We start from the raw sequence: 19,985 nt of genomic DNA on the forward strand, positions 1-19,985 counted from the left end.
AATATGGAATGAACTCCCATACATAACAGAAGGTATGGTGTTCAACAGGGTTCAATACTGGGGACACTACTATTTCCATCTTAAGGGAACATTTGTGGTTAAGAACCACTGAGCTAAAGACACTCAAAGGTAAAGTAAAGAGAAAAAATTTGGGGGGGGGGGGAAAATCCTTCACTGACCGCATGCGTCCCCCATTTTCCATTACTGGTGACCTTGATCCACTTTTGCTCGTCGCTCTGTCTCATCTCCTGACACTGCTCGTTCTGGACCTGAACACAAGCATGCACGCGCAGATGTCAAACACAAAATAAAGGTGCAGTAATGCGGACGTTGAGATGGAGTTTTTCTCACGTAGAACTCAAAGAAGATGTTGTTGTCGGGGTACTGGTAGGTGAAGGAGACGGAGCCCTGCTTCTCCAGGTGGACCACGTACACCAGCGACACGGTGCACTCGTCCCGGTTGGACTCCAAGTACACGCCCTGCGGCGTCCACGTCGAGCTGCGGCGCACGCACGCAAAAGACGCACGTCGGTCATTCGTTCATTTCAGACCATCTTTTTCTGCTAACTTCTTTTGAAACCGTCCTCGACCTTCTATTCGCCCTTCATCATATTTGTCTTTCCTTCCTTCTATTGATACAGCTTCGAGAAGGGAGTGTGCAGTTTCATTTTTCGGCCACAAATGGCAGTAGCGATTTGAAATTCAGTTTTCTGCATTGAGCAGCTTTAAATATTGGGATGTTCGATATCACTTTTTTTCAGGCCGATACCAGTACGAGTACTCAACACTTGAGTAGTCACTGATTCTGAAACCATGTATCGATACCACTAGTACTAAAAAAAACAATGGATAGATAATTCGGGGAAAAAAAGACCGAACATAACTTTTTCCTAAAATTACACAAAATGAATGCCAAGAGACCACAAAAGTGCGGCTGATAATCGCATTGTCTGTCGTTGCGAGTACGGATACCTTCAAATAAGGCCTGCTATCTGCTTTGGTACTCGCCCATTCCTAAAACTCATTCACACACGCAGCCATATAAAAACATGAAACCTCCAAAAAAAGATTAGAGTCTTTTCTTTGATCAAGAAAAAAAAAGTATATTTCTATCTGTTTCTGTTTTGCAGCAATTAGCATTAGAATATAGCTAAGTTTCATCATTATTCACAAATCTGTTTAAAAACTGTGGGGGAAACTGCTTGTTGCAACTTGGCCCTGGTTGATCTCTTATACTCTGCTGCAACCTGCTGGCCATTTTTTTGTAATAACTACCATTGCATAAGCGACCTCTTCAGGTCAGAGGCTGCATCAAAGCCTTCTGTATGCTCTAGCATATTAAAAAAACAAAAAACGTATATATATGTTTTTGGGAGTGAAGGACAACAAATTTTAAAACGTATTATTTACTCATTTTTAGGATCAAATGAGTTAAATACATTGACACTAACCCCGTATATAGACTATAAATATCCTATATCGCTGGTTGCAGAAATGTAAACGTGGCGTACTTGTTACACGCCTGGAAATCGCCATTGGGCGGCCTGGCGTTGAGGAAGCTGGCAATGCTGATGAATCCGGTGGGCAGAACATCCCACTGGTCGAAGCGGAGGCCGCTGCCCAGCGAATAGGAGCCGGCCGCGCACGGTGTACACGACTGTGTTGACATCTCCAGGAACTTCCCGGCTGAACATGAGAAGCCTGGACGGAAAAGCAAATTAAAAAAAAAAAAAAATTACACAAATGAGTCACAGGTGGCGCTATACTTACTGCAGTCCGTCCCTCTGCTGGGGGGCGGGAGGCCCGAACAGGTGCCAGGATTGAGCGGGATGGCCACCCTCCAGCGCGACCCCATGGTGTCGCACTCAGTGTACTGGTAGTAGTAGTCCATCTGCACAAATAACACACATAAGCATGAGTAAAACATCCCTTGTTATGTCGCTAGCGGCAACCATTAATGGACAGCAGTGGAGTGAAAGTGGTGTCGGTGACCCTGATCACCGTGGCAACCAACCGCCACTAATGGACCAGGGAAAGAGGAGCGGGTCATGTGCGGCACGTTTTTTTTGTGTGCAGGAGCATCTTGGACATCGTAAAGCCATGTGAATATTCATAATAAATGTGTATTTATAAATATAAAAAACGAATTATATATGCATTCTTATTTTACATATTGAATATAAGCAGGCTTGAGCAGCAGTCCATTTTTTTTTTTTTTATTGTTGACTTTTTACTGTTTACCACATTTCCTGTGCAGTCATTGTGTGTGCGCGTGCACGTATTCCCAGCTCTCCTACATGACCAGCACCTCCCCAAGGCAACAAACACACCTCAACGATGCACAAGCACGCCTCCGCCCCCGCATCCCCCTCCAGGTAGAAACACAGGCACCTGCCGCCTGCTAATTAAAAGCAAAATTCACGGCGGCGAAAATGACAGAGGAGCCGATCAGGAAGGAATAAGACAAAAAAAAGCCAGTCGTGGGATCTGTTGGTCTCACGGGTGACTCATGCCGGTTGCTATGGCGACTGATGAGCGGACGAGAGGAGGGAGACGAGATTGGAAGGGGGTTCGGAGGAAAAAGGGCAGCAGTGACAACAACTGAATCTGAGTGGAAGCAGAAGGCGGCATGAAAAAAAAGGCATTATATTACACTAATGGCGAGGATAGCTGGTTAGCTTAGCATAATCTTGGTTAGGGTAACGCATATGAGCCGAGAATGTTATCAAATTAACAATATGTATGTTTCAATGTGCGATAAAAGCAATTTGTTTTATACAAAAAAATGTTAGTACACTAAATTTTGTATAATTCATCTTTGTAATATAACACTGAATATATTTTTGGGACTAATTCTACAAATATTACACATTATTAGCACAATTAGACTACATTTAGGCAAACAAAATATTAGAACGGGACCTCGGTGTCAATCAACACTGACAGCCGCTAGTCATCATAACAATCAGGCACATCCGGGAGACTGGCTGGCATATATGAGATCAAATACTGCATAAATATGATTTTTTTAGTGCGCGCTGACCTCATCGCATGGCGGCAGCGTCGTGTCCGCGCAGGTTGCCCTGAGACCCGCGATGATGACGAGCACCACCAGGCAGCGGGGGGACGAGGAGGCACAGGCCGGTTCCCACATCCTCAACTCAGTTCACGAACGGCGAACGGCCCGCTGCCTGGAGCCGGAGAATCGAAGCGGTCCGTGCGTGTGGCGTCCAAGTCATTGATACGCCGCTGTCCGTCTGTCACACACCAACAAACACACGGCAGCGTCAAGTCACAAGGAGTGCAGAGAGGACATGTCCGGGTTTCAAATTAAAAGACTATCAGCGAAAACGAAACACAATTACTAATGTAAAGCCTATGGAACGCATCATGTCATTTCCTGGTTTCAAATTAAAAGATATTCGGCGAGAACCTGCTTCAAATTACAACATCCTGGTTTCCTCATTAATGGGTTGTTCAAAATCAGGTTATCCAAAAGTGTTTAACTCGCTGTTTATTGGGAAAGAATAAACAAATTATTAAAAAGAAAAAAAAAAAAGAATCACCGATGGATTCAAACCGGCCGGAGCGCTGTGGCGCGACAGCGCCGCCAGGTGGCAGCAGCATACCGCAGTCAGAGTAAGTCGCGCCGAGTCATCAACGATGAAGAGCACTTGAACCAAAACAAACCCAAAGTTGGCAGCGAAGGCTGACAAATTGAGATGGAATTCACCATTGTCGCTTTTGGGAATATTTTATCTCACTGCGACAACAAGCTCGATTATCCGGGGAGTCTTTCAACGGACTCTCGCGGAGTGTTAAAGCGCGAAAGCGGCATGTTTGTGGCTGGTTCTGCCTCATGTCGTTAGCAAGTTAGCTTCCCCGGCCAAATAAAAGTTGCTCGATGACGACCTATGGGCCGAACATGGCCATATTTGGAGCGCTCCACACCGGCGAAACGTAAACAAAATTCCATTTAGGTCGGCCTGCTTTAGACGCACTCTTTTTGTCATGTCATCGGAGCAGAACATCGCCATCGTGATGGAGGACAAAACGTATGAGGTGAACAAGAGGAAGCTGATTGAGAAGAGCGACTACTTCCGTGCGCTGTACAGCTCTGGGATGAGGGAGTCCACGGAGGACTCCGTGCAGCTGCAGGGCCTCAGCGCTCCTGGCCTGGAGCTGGTCCTTGAGTTCATCAACACCTCTAAAGTGGAGATAGCCAACGAGACCCTGGGGGACCTGATCGAGACCGCCTCTTTTCTGCAGGTCAACTCCATCCTCAAGCTCCTGACGGCGGAGATCCGGCTGGACAACTGCGTGGAGCTCTACAGCCTCTCTGAGGTCTACGGAACCCACGAGCTGCGCGGCGCCTGCCTCAAATTCATGAGCTGCTACTACCACCCCATGTTGAGGCGACCCGAGTTCTGCAGTCTGCCCCCCGCCGTCATGGAGCAGGCAAGGGAGATGCGGATGAGGGGCACCGCCACCCTGGTGGCCATGGGGGATTTCAGCAGCCTGTGCCTGGACGTGCCGGACCAGGACGAGCCCTGGTACATGCTGAGGTACGGCGAGGCCGAGGAGCGCTGGAAGCCCCTGGCCAACAACCTGCCGGCGGAAATGATCAACGTGAGAGGGTACGGCTCAGCCGTGCTGGACAACTACCTCTTCATCATTGGGGGCTACCGAACCAGCAGCCAGGAGATCTCGGCCGCGAATTGCTACAATCCCTGCAGGAATGAGTGGAACCAGGTTGCGCCACTCAACCAGAAGAGGTAATGACAACATGGCTGGAGCAGCAGTTTGGCAGACGATCAACAAATCCTTTCAAAAGAGCCCTCGAGCTGTTACTCGCAGTTGAAGTTCACCATCAAACTAAACAAAAAAGATACACATTGTGTGCCTTAGATAAGTGTGGTTAACTTAATGCTAACAAACAATGCAAAGCGTTGTAGGCTAATGAGTAGGATCACTGTCATGGCATTACAACCGTTTAAGCAACGGATAAAATGGACCAACACACGGATACAGATAATATAATACTCACAGGCATTTATTCTTTATCCTCTGCAAGGAACAACCAATACGACTGCATCTTACGGACAAGCTGTGCCTGTCCATGTAAATCCATGTCTATGTTATACTGCCCCCAGGTGGTCAAGACACACACACCAGATTGATTGAATTGGCCACTTTTGCGGTCTTCCAGGTCCAACTTCAAGCTTCTGGCCGTGCAAGGCAAGTTGTACGCAGTGGGTGGCCAGAGTCTGGGCACGGTGGAGTGCTACAGCCCGGAGAACGACTTCTGGACCTGCGTGTCATCCATGCCTGACACGCTGGCCGAGTTCTCGGCCTGCGAGTGCCAAGGAATGATCTACGTCATGGGAGGATACACAACAAGAGGTGGGCGCAAAGGTTGAAAGTACAAATCGGGCTACAGCACGGATTTTGCACACGAGGTTGCACCAATGTAATACAGTCAGGATTTCATTACTGTTGTTTTTTTTTTTTTTAGTGCAGGCCAGAGGTGGCAAATCCAGGTCCAGAAAGTGAAAACCCTGCCACAGTTTGGCTTTAGCGCCTGGTGCTTGCTATCTATCTCCTTAGCAGGTAAACGAGCACCACGGGAGCTAGCTAGCTAGCACCTGGGGCTAAAGCCAAACTGTGGCAGGGTTTTTAACTTCCCGAACCTGGATTTGCCACCTCTGGTGCAGACGCTCATGTTAATGTCTCCCAACAGTGCGGAACACCAACCTCCTGCGCTACTGCCCCGTGGCCGACACGTGGACGGCGTTCCGCCCGTGCACGGTGCACGTCCGCAAGCAGCAGATGCTGTCGATGGAGGATACCATTTACCTGGTGGGCGGCTACACGCACAAACTGGAGCACGTGCGGCGCTGGCCCTGCGAGACGGAGGACGTGCTGACCGTGCAGTCGTACAACGTCACCACTGGCGAGTGGCTGCAGCTCAAGGAGAACACATCCAAGTCGGGCCTGAACCTGACGTGCACACTGCACAACGACGGCATCTACATCATGAGCCGCGACGTGGGGCTCTCCACCAGCATGGAGCATCGCGTCTTCCTCAAGTACAACATTTTCTCCGACGCCTGGGAGACCTTCAGGCGCCTGCGGGCGTTCGGGCACAACATGCTGCTCTGCTCGCTTTACCTCCCCAATGTGCTCTGATAGAACTTCGGAGACAAGATGGCGGAGTTGCTTATTTCCATGACGGTGAAAAAAAAATTGAAGCCAAACTGAGCTAACTTGCACTTTGTATTCTCCAGCCTGTTAGAGCAGAGAGATGGGAAATGCACATTTTCTTAGCGTAAGTTAAAACACAACATCCAAAAGTTAGGGTTCTTGCAAAAAAACATTCCCATGATGAAAAAAAAAAGTTGCATCTCCGCAACATTTAATCGAACACGTGCCTTCTCCATTATGAATGACCAAACTGCTGTTAGTTTCTTCTGTTGTTGTTAAAGCAGACTTACTTGGTGTTTAGGTACTGGTGTTTTTCACTCCTCAATAAATGAAAACAATTTTGGGGTGAATGTTTTAAATTTATGATTTCGGCTTGTTTGACATTCTCTTGAAAAAGTGGATGTTCAGGACTCAGGGGGGAAAAAAAGAACATCTTGAAGGAGGTTAAATTCACCACCGAACCAGGTAACCGTTCTCTGCATCATGTTGTGATGTTCATCACCATCATGCTGCTCTTCAAAATGACACTCTTAACATACTCAAAAAACTTGAAGCCAATTTGCGTTACAGTACAAAATGTACGGGAGTGGGAAGCCCGTTTTCATCAGTAAAAAACAAACAAACTGTAGTTCAGGTAGGTGGCCATCAGAGGGTGACAAATACCACTGAGAAACCGCCTTTAGGAAGACTCAGCTACTTTTGTTTACAATCCAACCGGACTGATGTAATTAAAAATGCCACTTAGTGTCAGCAGACGTTGGCGAGAGAAATGCGTGTAGTGGAGACAAATGGCCAACAGGGGACGCCAAACACCACCCAGAAATCCATCCGAATTTAACCTTCACAAGGACTCAAGAATTCATGTTAAAATTCCTTATCAGACTGATGTCATCACGTGATCGAAAAATGCATCTTGGTGTTATAACACACAAATTCCATTCAGTGTTTACTGGTGCGAAAGGGACCCACTGTGACATGTTTGAAACAATCGTTGCTGCACGATTGATCGGCTCAAACTGTGTGGGGGTCACACCTCCACAGCAGGACCACGCAGGCTAATCACCAAGCATCCAGCAAGCATCCACCAGGACGTGAGATCCAAGTGAGCAAACGTTCGCTCTTTGTTGTTGTCTGACAAGAGGAGGAGGGGGAGGAGGGCGGAGAGAGGAGAGAAAGCAAGAAATCGAGGGAGGAGAATCCACTTGGAAGGAAGCGCAGAAGAGAAAACACGCAGGAGGATGCTCGTCCAAAACAGACCATCATCCAGGAGTAACACAGGAAATCAACACTGTTCTCCTTGAAGGTCCACATTGCTACATCTCTGGTGTCTTTTTTTTGGAGGAGGAAGTGGGGGGGGGATTCCAGTGCTTAAGATCATGAGTGAGGCCAAAAAAGGTGAGCTGGCCATCCGAGATAAAGCCATCCTGCATCAGCAGCGCCGTCTCAAGCAGGCCACTCAGTTTACGCACAAGGACTCGGCTGACCTGTTGCCCCTGGACGGTCTCAAGAGACTGGGGACGTCTAAAGACCTGGTAAGTGCGCACACCCTGGAAGACATCAATAATGAACTCCTGTCCATGTCTCCGGTGTCTCTACATGATTATTAAAGGGCAGCAAGTAGCAGTCAGCATGGAAAACCTCACCTAAACTAACATTGTCACTACTACAAGTGTAGATTTATATAGCGGCATTTCAGAGGGACCAAATGACGCTTAACAATTACTCATGGCGGTAATTAAAAGGGTGAGTATGGCCACCAGCTTGACAGCAAATGGCAGCATGATAGAAGATTCCAGTTGCGGTCTTGACAGGCAGGAGAGATTTCCTTGTGGGTCTGAAAAAGCAGAGTGTAAACTGAAATTGGAAGCTAATATTAACGCTGACAATGGTAGCTAATTTTGGGGCCAAGGTTTGGCGACAACATTGGTCTTCCTTAGCTAACCATGGAAGCTAACATTGGAGCCAACATCAGAAGTCAACATCAGTCTAGAGCACGGGGAATGTGGTGCAACCCCAGGGATTATATATATTTTTCCATACTAGAATAGTACAGCCAAGTGTAATTGCACATCCACGACAGTAGGTGGTAGCAGCACTCACTGTCAGAGAGAGCAGTATTAGCTCTTACTGGTCTAGAGATAATTCCAGAAGCTAGCGTCAGAAGCTCATAATGCAAGTGGCAGTGTAAGTCGGTTTTGGAAGCAAAATTTGAAACGCTAGGAGGTAACGTTCAAGCGAGGAGTGGAACCCAACTGCTGAATCTTACAGTACATTGGAAGCTTACATAGCACGCAACATTGGTTGCAAGCGAATGTTGAATGTTTTAGTTCTGACATTAGAGGTTACCTTGAACGCTAGCTAATATCAGACAGTAATGCTCGAGGTTAACGCTGGATGCTAACGTAGTAAGGTCGACCTAACATTGGGAGCCAATTTCAGAAACTAACATTGAAGGCAATATTGGCTGGAAGCTAAAGTTTGAGCTAATGTTAGAAGCTAAGCTCTGACTGTCGAGTTAACTTCCGCAGCTAATGCCGTTGGGAACCTAACAAGCTAGCGTTGAAAGTTAACTTTGGAAGCTACTGTGAAAGCTAAAGTCAGATGTAAGGTTGAAGCTAGCTACCGTTAGCTGTAACGTTGTTGTTGTTGAAATCTAATATTGTAGTTACTATGGAAGCTAATGTTCACAGTCACATTAGCGGTAGCGTTGGAAGCTAGCACGTAGTTGCTCCACCTAATGTGGCGAAGTTGGGGGCATAAAACCAATAATTAGAAAAATAACCAGGCACTAAGACAGGATTTCTCCATCCCCAATCTTACTACATTGCTGAGCTACATCCTCGCCAACCTTTTTGTCTGGAATTGTCATTAAAACAGAACAATACAGCACATAAGCATGATCTATTTTAGCCCTCACAGAATTGCAGGGTTATTTTTTCGGCGTAGGACGCAAACCCAGTAAAGAGAAAATAAGTCAGGAAAGGAAATCTGAAATAGTATGAATCTAGCTTTGAATGGCTAAACCTTGATTAGCTTTGAGGAGCTTAACACGCTAGTCATTCATTAACTGCCAGTACTCAAACCGCTACGTCAAGCATCCGGGACGCCTCTTATGATAAAACCAATTATCTGAAATGACGCTCGTCTCGGCGCTGATGGAGGGGGAAAAAAACTGTAATCTGCCAAGCGTGGCGTTGACAATTTGAGCCAGCGGGAGTGGAAATTGTCCGCCTCGGACGAGAGCCCGGGTCGCTGTTTAGCCGCTGAAAAGACTTGAAAAATTCATTAAATGACAAGAAAGAAGGTTCTGCAAGGATACTGATTACTCGTCAGAACGTCTGCGCGCTTGCATCTATCATGTCTATCTGTCTTTTTAACATTTTCCCTCGTTGGTCGAGCATGTTGATTGGTGGACAGAGAAGGGTCACTTCCTGATCAAGAAAACCTCGAAAACAAACACGATGCCAATGAGCTAGAGCAGGGGTTACCCAACCGGGTCCTCGAGGGCCCCTCCTGCTGTACATTTTAGATGTTGAATTTGAACAGCGAGAGGAATTTCGTGCATTTTTATCTGGTAAAGATGTTCGTTGCTGTAAATACTTTCCCTATGCACTCTATATGAATACATACATATTCCTGTCATAATTGGCAGCGAAATGCCATCCTACGATCACAATAACATGAGAAGGGCATCAACAATCCACCGGCGGCTTTTCCACTCTGATGTGTAATTCAGCAGCGTTGGTTACGCAACGTTGGTTTTGTGCTCTATTTCGCCCGAGGTGCTGAGTAGCTAGCATCAGCGAACATGTAAAAAAAAAAGAAAAGAAAAAAAGGTGGGTGGGGGGCAGGGGGGTAAGGCCGCACTCGAAAGCGAGGGAAACATAGTCTTGAGACCGGGTCACGGAGGCCACGTGCCATCCGAGGGGGCCGCACCATTATGCAATCATGCGTGCATTAAATGTGTGTTTGGGAAATCAGGATCTAAGTCCACTGACACATAAAAACCTGAACTCCGCATACGCCACCATTTCGTGGACCTGCAGGTTTCGGAGGTTTCCCCTCTTCCAACACAAGCTGATTCCAATCAGCAGGATCGTTATCAGGTTTATGCAGCGCTTGCTGATGAGCTGATCATATATCAGCTGTGTTGGGAGAACGGAAACATCCAAAACATGCAGGACTGCGGCCCTCCAGGACCGGAGTTTGACACCTGTGCAATACAGGATTAATGCCCATCCAACAACATTCATCCTTTGCTTTACCTAATATTCTTGTTGCCTTAGAGGTGAAAGTGAAGGAGATGGATCGTGGACATGGTCGTTATGTATCTGACTATCCCCAGTGCCATTTTCACTCACGTGACAGACATTTGCATTGGACTTTTACATGAAAGAGAATACGGAACAAACTGCGTCCTGTAATGACATTTAATGGCCAAAATAAGGAACTAGTTCACGTTTTACTGGGCGTCTGGGAACCCTTCGTACAGGGCAATCTGTAACCCTGAGACTGCTGCCCAGCGTGAATTGGATGAGAACGTGGTGTCCAGAAGATGTGGCGCACGCCGGCAGATGGTGCAGAGTTGACTTAATCCTGCAGCAGGTGTTTCATATTCATCTCCAAATGTGAGTTTTTTTTTTTCTCCCCGAGCAGGCAACAGCAGAACAGAGCAGCACTTTAAAGTCAAGCACACTCACAGGAAACCTTGTGGGCCCCAAAATATAGACAGCCTAAATGTACCCCGCATTATCCATCCATCCGCTATCTCAACTGCTTATCCTCATGATTATTATTATTAACCACAAGACAATTAGCTGTGTTAAGCATCAGTGTGTGTGTGTGTGCGTGTTGCATGGGAAGACGGGTGGCTAAAAATAGTCGACAAACACAACATGAAGTGCAAATACATGCTGTTTATAAATATCACTGTTGTTTGTCAAAAGCTAACTGCTAACTCGCTGACAGCAGGCTACAGGCTAACAACTTGCCAACATTTATGCACAATATAAGCCAACCTCCAATCAATAGCTTAATAACTCCTTTCAACTTGTCAAAGGTTAACCGCAACCTAGTCAACAGCTAGCAACTCGTCAACAGCTAAGTGCAGTATTAGTTAACTATTAGTCAGTAGCTAAATTACTGCGATCCACTTGTTTAAGGCTCACCGCTAAGTAGCAAACAGGTAAAAAAAATAGGCTATCAACTTGTCAAAAGCCAACAAATAACTATCTGGCAGCTAGCTACAGGTTAGCAAGTCCAATAATAACTATCTGACAGCTAGCTACAGGTTAGCAAGTCCAATATCAGCTAAGACAACAACAGCTAGAACAAGTAGTGAAAAGCTGAGTACAGTAACAACTAATGACTGATTAACAGCTAAATAACTGCTAGCAGCTCGCCAATGTCAAAAGCAAATCGCTAACCAGACCAACAGTGCGGTAATTGGTATTAGCAGCTTTTCACTCGCTAAAAGGTAAATAGCAGTTTCCTCTGTGCAGAGAAGCAGACAGTTGGATGGGATAAATGACATTTATGAACACAATTCAATTTGGAGCGCCATCGTCGTCTGTTTGAGCTCCGGGGGGTTGCAACCCTGCCACAAATCACGTTAGGAAGCAAGTGAACAGCAGGCGGATCGTAGTGTCGCCACTTTATTAGGTACAATACACAAGAATGAAAAATGTGTGCGGCATTAATTTAATAGCAGTCTGTAGGCGGCAGATGTAAAGCTGCCATCGGGGGCTTCCCGCTCGACGCAACGGGAAGTTGCAAAGAGGTTGTTGGAAAGGTCACATGACTGGCTGAAAGCCGATGCAAACGAGTAATTAGCCGGCACACAGAGTAGCATTTAAGCACACGAGCAGAACACTGGGCTCAAAGTACTTTTCAAATACTGAACAGTATTATTGTCTGTGAGATAACGTTTACTTCGATTAAACACTAGTTTAAACAAACCTTTTGACTTAAGACTTTCTGGTCATCAGTGGCTAATTTGTAGTTAGCTACTGCCGAGCTATTTGCCACATTCACTGATTTACAGAGTACTTTGTGCTTTACCTATTGCATTTTTTTTTGTTCTGGCTAATGAGTCTCCTATTTCAAGGTTGACCAGTTGCTAGTTGGATGATGGCTGGTACTGTGTTTACCTTTTGACTAGAGAGTAGTGGCCATTTAGCTGCTGATTAGCTATTGTCTAGAATGCTAACAAGTACTTAGCAGTTAGCCAGTTGCTTGTGGATTGTTAGGTTGCCTGTTACTTGAATAACCCTTTGACCAGAGAGCAGTAACAATATGGCTTCTACGAATATTACGCATCCTTGGGCCGCTTGAAAAGCGCCATATAAATATAAGTTAGCATGAATTATTATTGTTATTCTGGCAAGTGTCGCATTTGCCAGATGCTATCTGGTTTGTTAATTAGCTTTAGTAGCCAATTGAATTGGACTGGGGGGGTGGTTGGAACTACATAATGTAAATAGTCAATTATGAGGGGATTTAATCCTAAAACGACTGACGATGACCTCAAATATGGAGTGTAAAGAGATAAAAATGAAGTGGTGGAGGGAGCCTTTTGGCTTTTTGGTGCTCAGCCATGCAGACAATGTACCCTCTTCCTCATCTTACCGTCACGGCTGCCAAATGCGACTCCCTGATGCAACAAGGGCGAGGAGCTGATCTTCTTCCCAGATGGACGCTGAAAGGCAATAAGAGACCTGGCCAGACATGAGAGAACTCGATTACTCCCATGGCAGCATTCACACGGATACACTCTTATTTCCATAGCAACCCCACAGCATCGTGCAGCGCCGCCTCCTGGAGGGCAACATCACGCGGCTGCGGGGCGAGGCCCGAGATCCGGCCGCCCACGTCCGCTCACCGCTGGCCGACAATGGCGGGCTGGCGGACGGCGAAGACGAGAGCGCTGACGACTCCTCGGCCGAGGAGAGCGAGAAGAGTCTACAATCGGACGGCAACGACAGCGGCGACGCGGCAGGGGCCTCCGAAACGACGCGCCTCACGGCTTTGCTCATTCACTGCAAGGTATCCAAAACCCACCTTTTGTCTAGAAATCAAAAATCTTTTTGAGTAAAATGCTTAAATTTGGTCGCAAGACTGCAAAACGGTGTCTTTTCTGGCAAGGCTTCTTTTTTTTTTTTTTTGTCTCCTCATGATAGACACACCTGCCAAATTTCACAATGCTATGTGAAAATGGATATGGGGGCTGAATTTTTCATCCAATATTTGGCATAGGGACTGTTAAGAGTAGACAATATTAAGTATTGTACTCTTTGCGTGTTCAATTAACTGAATGGTGAGATCCTGGTGAAGAAGTCCCTTTGCAAAGGTATCAAAAGCTTTTGATGACAACAACTGACGACACTGAAGCCGTGTTCCATCAGATTGTGTGTCGTCCACTCCGGCACATCATTATTTATTGAAAAGTGGGTGAATACGAAAAGTCTCCTCCCTCAGCAAGTTCCCAGGAATACAAATCAGATTAGAGAAAAACAATACATCAGCCTGTGCCTCCCCTCTTCCGACCGGCAGAGACCGGCCCCAGACTAAAACTCCCTTCAAGATAGCAAATGGAATAAACCCGTTGCCCTTCTTCTGAGAGTGAGACAGATAATACAATTCTATTCATTGAGCCATACTGCCATAACTAAATCCAAAACGGCTAAAATATCAATTGAAACTGAAAAACAATGTTAATAACTTAACAGGACCCCTTAGAAATGACCCCTAAAATGGCTACTTGGAAGGAAAATGGCAGGCTTCCTGTGTTATTTTGGCCTTGGCTTCTTGAAACTTTTGGCCTACTTTGGGCCTATTCATAAAAGAAATCTGAGCAAATTCTGCGTTTCTAAGTTAAACTGGCTTTGGGGCTGAATTTTCACAATTTCCAGAATCTGTGCTTGCGCCCAAATGTTAAAAATTAATCCACAAAAGATCTCGGCCATTTGGTAGGTCAACTAAGTGAAATATTCGTGGAACTTTTCTGCAATATTCAGCATTTTCCTTTGCACTTTGCTCACGCGCACCGTTGCTTAAGTGCTATATGCGCGCGGTGACTCAACCGGCATCTATTTTTAAACTTCACGGCGAGAAAAGAGTGAGAGATTTTAGCACCGAGACAAAAGGAAAAAAAACACACACGATCCTTTGTGGTGCTGCTGATAAGCTGCTCTGCCCGTGTGGACAAAACGAAGTAGGCTCAGCTTGAGCACATCATAACAATGGAGAAGAGAAATGCTCTCCTTTTGTTGATTTATCAGCCAAACTACAAAAAAATGCGTGAGTTTTCCGACTATGTTAAAGCCCTAAAAAGATGATTTAGTTGCTATAAAATAGTTACAATTAAAAGGTATTGAGTAAGCGAGCCCTGACTTAACGGGCCAGGTTAATATTTGATGACGCAGCATTGAAGAGTCAACATGAGCATCATGGCTTCATGTTTTACGCCATTCATTATAGATGATTAATCATTAATTGCTTAGCAGTTTTGCAAGTGAGCACAAATGTGGCCTCCATTTTGTGTTTTGACAACAACACACTCCATTTTCTGTCCTCTCTACAGTGCTGTGAGATTGAAGTGAAGGTTTCTTTAAACACCAACAGTGTCCACAACCACATTTCTGCATCTTGCTGCCAAAGGCTTGGGTAAGAAATTATTTTATTTTTTCTCCAAATGGGAGGTGGTGTAAGTTTGGGTACCACAGTTTTACACATTGATGTCGGTTTTCGACCTTGCCGCTTACATGTAGCAATTAGCCTGTTCACCTGTGGGATATTCCAAATAGGTGTTTGATGAGCGTTCATCAACCTCCCCATTTTTTTTTTTTTGCCACCTGTCCCAGCTTTATCTTTATTATAAAAAATAGATTATTTCACTACAAAAATTAAATGTGAGGTTGAAATATGGAGTATTTCCATATGAAAGTGTTCTTCAGATGTGGATTCTTACTTGTAGTTGCGATTCTGGTTCGAGCTTGGCAATGACGATGATGCTCTTGTGTCCTCTCAGCCTTTCTGCAACCAGTCGGGACCAGAGCAGTTCGGTTAACGGCCTTAAGCTTCAGCTGGGCTCAAGGACGATCCAGTGCTCCGCTTTGGTCCAAGGTACCAACAATGCAAATATTAAAACATGTACTTTTGTTGAAGATCTTCAAACACATGTGCATCTTTTACCTCTCAGAGGACGCGACATGTGAACTGAGCCTCGGCCTGCGCACTATGCTGCAACTCAAAGTAAGCAAGATAACGCTTCAACAAATGCAAATAAACAGGAAAAGATGAAGATACAGAAGAAATAATACGATCATACTTGCCTTCTGCAGTGCTGCCTGGACCTGAACCGCAGAGTCCTGAAGCTAGGGGGCGGCACTGAGGAGCTTCCCTTCTTGAGTGACCAAAAAGCCGACAGCGCGAAAGAGGTGTGAGCGCCTCCTAAATCTCCTCCTCCCGCATCGTTGTCATCGCAGTGGTTGGGGACCGCCCGGGGCCATCGGACCGCAAGCATTTCACGGCAACCACATCAGGGATGAGCGTTAGCCGGCAAAGAAACTAGCCTCGTTGTAGTCCTTTTTTAATCAATTGATTCAAAAATTGTTGCGAAAACAGGAAATATGGGTGACTCAATCAATTTTTAATTATAAACGGTACTTGAATCACTAGTTAAAGATAAAAATTCTAATTGTGAAATTGACATTTTTTCCTTGCCTAAAAGTTAAATATGAATGTGCACCTGTTAGCTTAGCCTAGTCTAGCGTAGCACAAGACCAGAAACCACACACACCCAATAAATAAAAATGTCAATTAGCTGAGCTTTCTGTCAATTCTGCGTTTTTGACAAAGGCAGGCTAACGAGCAGTAGGCTATGCTAAGCTAACAACTGCCACATTAGCGTGTGGTCGCCCTCCTGCGGGAAGCGTTTCGTCCTCCCTCGACCTCCTCAACACACAAGGGCAGAAGAATTTGAAAAAGCAATTAGCGGCTGAGCTTTAAAGCCAGCCGCATACTCAATGACCTCGCCCGTAAACATTTATTAGTGAGAATTCGGGCTTGTATTTTTCATGTTCTTACATTTGTCATTAATCCACGTTTTGCATGTTAACTTTTCAACTGATTGAAACCATTTCAATTTCAAAACATCCAACTCATTCAGGAAATGTCCATAAATAACATTTCACATCCCCAAAATCTCAGATTCACCACAATTCCAAAACTATTTTTTAAAATTTCCAAATATGTGGTTCAAATCATTCCAACATCAAAAAGTTCATTTCATTTCGGATACTATTTGTGATATTCCAAAAATTCACACTTTTGGCAACATTCCAGATACTCCAAAAGAAAAATCCCAAATAAATGGTGACATGTACAAATTCTAATTCATTTCAACAATTCAATTCATACCACATCATTTCAGTCCAGCATTCACGCACGATTTCTACAGAAATATCACGCTCGGTGTGCAGCTGGCTTGAGTGATTCCTCCCACTAAAAATATCCCGTTTATATGCGAAATCTGAAAACATTCCATGTGCATGATGTTGTGGCGTTCTGCCTGCATGTTTGTGTGCTCGTCTGATGGTGTGAACCCGGGAGTTTGGGAGTGTGTGTTTTTTTTTCTGGCTCACACAGAAAAAAAAGCTGAGCGGGTACAAGCTGCCAAACAAGCTGCCTTCCCACGCCGCCTTTGTCACATCTTCAAAAGCTTTTGCATCTTTTTGGGATCATTTTGTGAATTTTAGCGCCTTTGAGACCTTGACGTTTGCCTCTATTGATCTTTACTTAAAAGGTAGCTAACTTAGGAAATCGAGCGCCACCTGTCTATTTCATTTAGTAGTTATGAAAAACAGGAATTATTAGCCCAATAGGATCCTGCAAACCACAGATGTACAATTACACCAAATTTAATTAAACAAAAACAAAACTTACCACATAAAAGGGAATAAAATCACCAAATTTGAATTTGGTGGTCAACTGAATTCTCGTTGAGTTCAAAAAGTGAAACTCTCGTATAATAGTCACCAAGTTACCAAATAAGCTAGCAGCTAGCCTAGCTTCTTCACTTCTTTGTATTTGAATAACACCCTGTGGCACCACGCTGCCTCTCACAGGTCAATCTAGGTACTACACCACATTTCTTGTCTCCAACTGAGTAAGAAATGACTTACTCATTAATTGTTGCACATCTGTGGTTGGCAAACTAACTGCTTTTGTTTTTATGCTCCGCCTTTCACGCTCCGTCAACCAGTGCCGCTACGATACGACAGAAGTTTATTTTTGGTGTTTCTCCTTGCTCTTCTTCTGTATAACAGTATTTTCTCTGGCTAACAAATAAAAGATACGTATTCTGGCTAACTCTGTATGTCTTTTTCCCCTTTAAAGGGCACTCATGTTGAATATGTCTTCTTATCTGCACCCAAGCAGACAGCTTGTGGCTTGCCAAAGGTTACCTCGCTCTCACTCCCCCATAAACGGCAACAAAATAAATAAAGCTCCCAATGTGCATGTGCGACTAAATAAGGACTTGTGACTGAGGAAGGAAAACTAATTGCGGTTACCTCATTTAGCAACATGAGAGGCTTTTAAATACGAGACAGCTCGCACAAATGAGCATTATTAAGCCTCTTGAAATTGTTTAATTTAGGCCACATAAATCAATATTTTGAGGATTTTACCCCTTCCTGAATGTTTAGAAAATGACGTTCCCAAAGCCTGCTTCATTTGGCAACATGAAATTTGGTAGACAGGTTGATTGTGAGTACACCGACAAAAAAGTTGGCAAAAAGACTCAGGGTGTCTGCCATTTTGCCTTGAAGCCACCATTTTGGGGATCATTTCTGTGGATCTTCCCCTCCTTGGATTTGAAAGAAAAATTCAGCCCCTGAGACCAGTTTGGCTTAGCAACATGAAATGCATGGCAGCAATGTGACGTCTAAACATAAAACAGGAAACTTTTATAACTTAAGCTTTAGAGGGAACAATTTGTGTATTGGCTTTAATTATACTGAAAAAAGTGGCCAAAACGAGGCAGCAGTAGGCCTTCTTGTGCTTAATCCTCCCTCTCTAGTTAGGTCTCTCCTCTTCAAATCCTCTTTTTTTGCTTTTTTTCATTTCCACGCCGGCGATGAGCCGAGCACAACACGAAGGCGACAACGGAAACATGAGAAGGCGTGCGAGAGAAAATCCCCGCTTCGATCAGCCGCCTCGCTTGCACCCTCTCGCCTCGCCACATCCTGTTAGTGAGCTTGCAGTGACACCTTTGCACACAAAAAAAAAAAACTTTTGTTTCTCAACCACATACAGACAAACAAATGCTCAAGTAGCAGCAGGATGCAAACTTTATTCCTGCCTGCGTCCCAATGCTTTTTTTTTGCATCTAATGTCTCTTTGCAGGGAAGCGGGGAGGCGAATATTGATTGGCTCGTCTGTAAGCGCGGCTTATGCAATTCCCCACAGAGAGAGAGCTGTGAGCCAGCCAGACAATGAAAAGCTCATTTGAAAATCTGCTCTCTCTATATCTCCATACACATGCAGGCATTCTTCACAAATCCACGAACATCATGCACGGGCTGTGCCACATTAACAATAATATAGCATTCATTCGTTACAACACGGATAGAAGAGTCTGGATTGTCTGCCCCACGGAGCATTTACATTAGGGATGGGCAACTGGAATGAGCCCCACGGGCCACATGTGCCCACAGTCTGAAGGTTCCCTGGAGGAAAAAAAAAAAAAGTGGGAAAAAATCCCCCGCCCCTTACATTTCTCATTGTATTTTAATGAGCGTCACTTCTATACAGATTTTTGCAAATGGCGGACCAGCATGTATTTACATAGCATTTTTGTCATACATTTGGTTAGCAAGTGAGTGGTCCTATATTGACACCCCCTCCCCCCTTCCTCCCGTAACAGTGATGATTTAGGCCAATTGTGATATTTTGTAGAACCGGCCGATAAAAAATAATTAATATTAATATTTTTTCTTAAGACTTACAACAATAAAGATGAGTTGCAGCCTTACAGGCAGAAAATGTCAAGTTTGGCCGAATTTGGTCCTTTAGTATTTGTTTAAATTTACAACAGAGAGAAAAATGGAACTTCTCAAAAAAATGTGTGGGGGGGGGGTTGAATCAAGTTGTTATTTAAAGATTTTTTTTTTAAAGAGCCAATATCGGATATTGAAATCAGTCAGTTCCTAATAAAGATTCCTGTCATATTTTCTGCATTAATTTTGTAATCAAATCAAACTAACACACCATTCCCCCCAAAAAATGATTGTCATTGTAGAAGGGATGTGTGGCTTTAAAAGCAAAACGGAAAATTCTGCCTATACAAAGCTAACAAAGCTTTTTTTTTTTTTTTTTTTTGCATAGTAGTAAAATGTTGGGCTTGTTTTTGTGGGCAGATAGGGGTCAGTTGTATTAGAAGGGGCTCGTCCGTTCGGTGGTCATCTGCGGAAGTTCCCGAGGCGAGAGGCGCAGCTGCCTGTCACTGCCGATCAGATCAAACTTACGTAACGAGCTCACCAGGCAAACGCCTCCAAAACACACGCGGACAGTCTTGTTATTATAATCTTAGTTTGATTTAATTGATATCATGTATTCTTATTGGTACTGTTAGTTAATTTGGAGGTTTGCTGACCAGCTGCTCTTCAAAAAAATATATAAAAAAAATGTCACGGGTCCCGACTGTCGTGTTTAACGTGCGCCGCGTCGACTTGACATCAAAGGTCGAGTCAACGTGAGATGACCGTTGTTATTTTTGG

The 19,985-nt window shown here is 44.7% G+C and overlaps 3 protein-coding genes across 5 annotated transcripts in view; 2 read left to right on the plus strand and 1 right to left on the minus strand.

Annotated features, from left to right (window-relative positions):
* The window catches only part of LOC147159212 (endosome/lysosome-associated apoptosis and autophagy regulator family member 2-like), a 28,424-nt gene extending 8,489 nt beyond the window's left edge, over positions 1-19,935 (minus strand). For 2 of the 3 annotated variants that reach the window (XM_086058183.1, XM_086058181.1), the window contains exons 1-8: positions 15,397-19,935; positions 15,173-15,315; positions 12,832-12,920; positions 3,044-3,257; positions 1,771-1,891; positions 1,512-1,701; positions 352-499; positions 180-269 (exon numbers count right to left, since the gene is read on the minus strand). In XM_086058183.1, coding sequence (XP_085914309.1) covers positions 180-269; positions 352-499; positions 1,512-1,701; positions 1,771-1,891; positions 3,044-3,154 — 660 coding nt within the window. In that variant the 5' untranslated portion in view covers positions 3,155-3,257; positions 12,832-12,920; positions 15,173-15,315; positions 15,397-19,935. Of the gene's footprint in view, positions 1-179; positions 270-351; positions 500-1,511; positions 1,702-1,770; positions 1,892-3,043; positions 3,367-12,831; positions 12,921-15,172; positions 15,316-15,396 lie in introns of those variants that run through there. The other variant, XM_086058182.1, reaches the window with a different exon arrangement.
* On the plus strand, positions 3,650-6,563 carry klhl42 (kelch-like family, member 42). Its single transcript, XM_086058184.1, has 3 exons — positions 3,650-4,775; positions 5,210-5,403; positions 5,741-6,563. The coding sequence occupies exons 1-3, from the start codon at positions 4,012-4,014 to the stop codon at positions 6,187-6,189; spliced, it is 1,407 nt and encodes a 468-aa protein (XP_085914310.1). The 5' UTR covers positions 3,650-4,011; the 3' UTR covers positions 6,190-6,563.
* On the plus strand, positions 7,152-17,574 carry nrip2 (nuclear receptor interacting protein 2). The gene is made up of 6 exons (XM_086058187.1): positions 7,152-7,736; positions 12,991-13,248; positions 14,786-14,868; positions 15,233-15,327; positions 15,404-15,456; positions 15,546-17,574. The coding sequence occupies exons 1-6, from the start codon at positions 7,581-7,583 to the stop codon at positions 15,645-15,647; spliced, it is 747 nt and encodes a 248-aa protein (XP_085914313.1). The 5' UTR covers positions 7,152-7,580; the 3' UTR covers positions 15,648-17,574.
* Positions 19,936-19,985: the final 50 nt, after the last annotated feature.

This window comes from Leptonotus elevatus, chromosome 17, assembly GCF_054856555.1.
Source record: "Leptonotus elevatus isolate MCC_2025b chromosome 17, RoL_Lele_1.0, whole genome shotgun sequence".
NCBI lineage: Eukaryota > Metazoa > Chordata > Actinopteri > Syngnathiformes > Syngnathidae > Leptonotus > Leptonotus elevatus.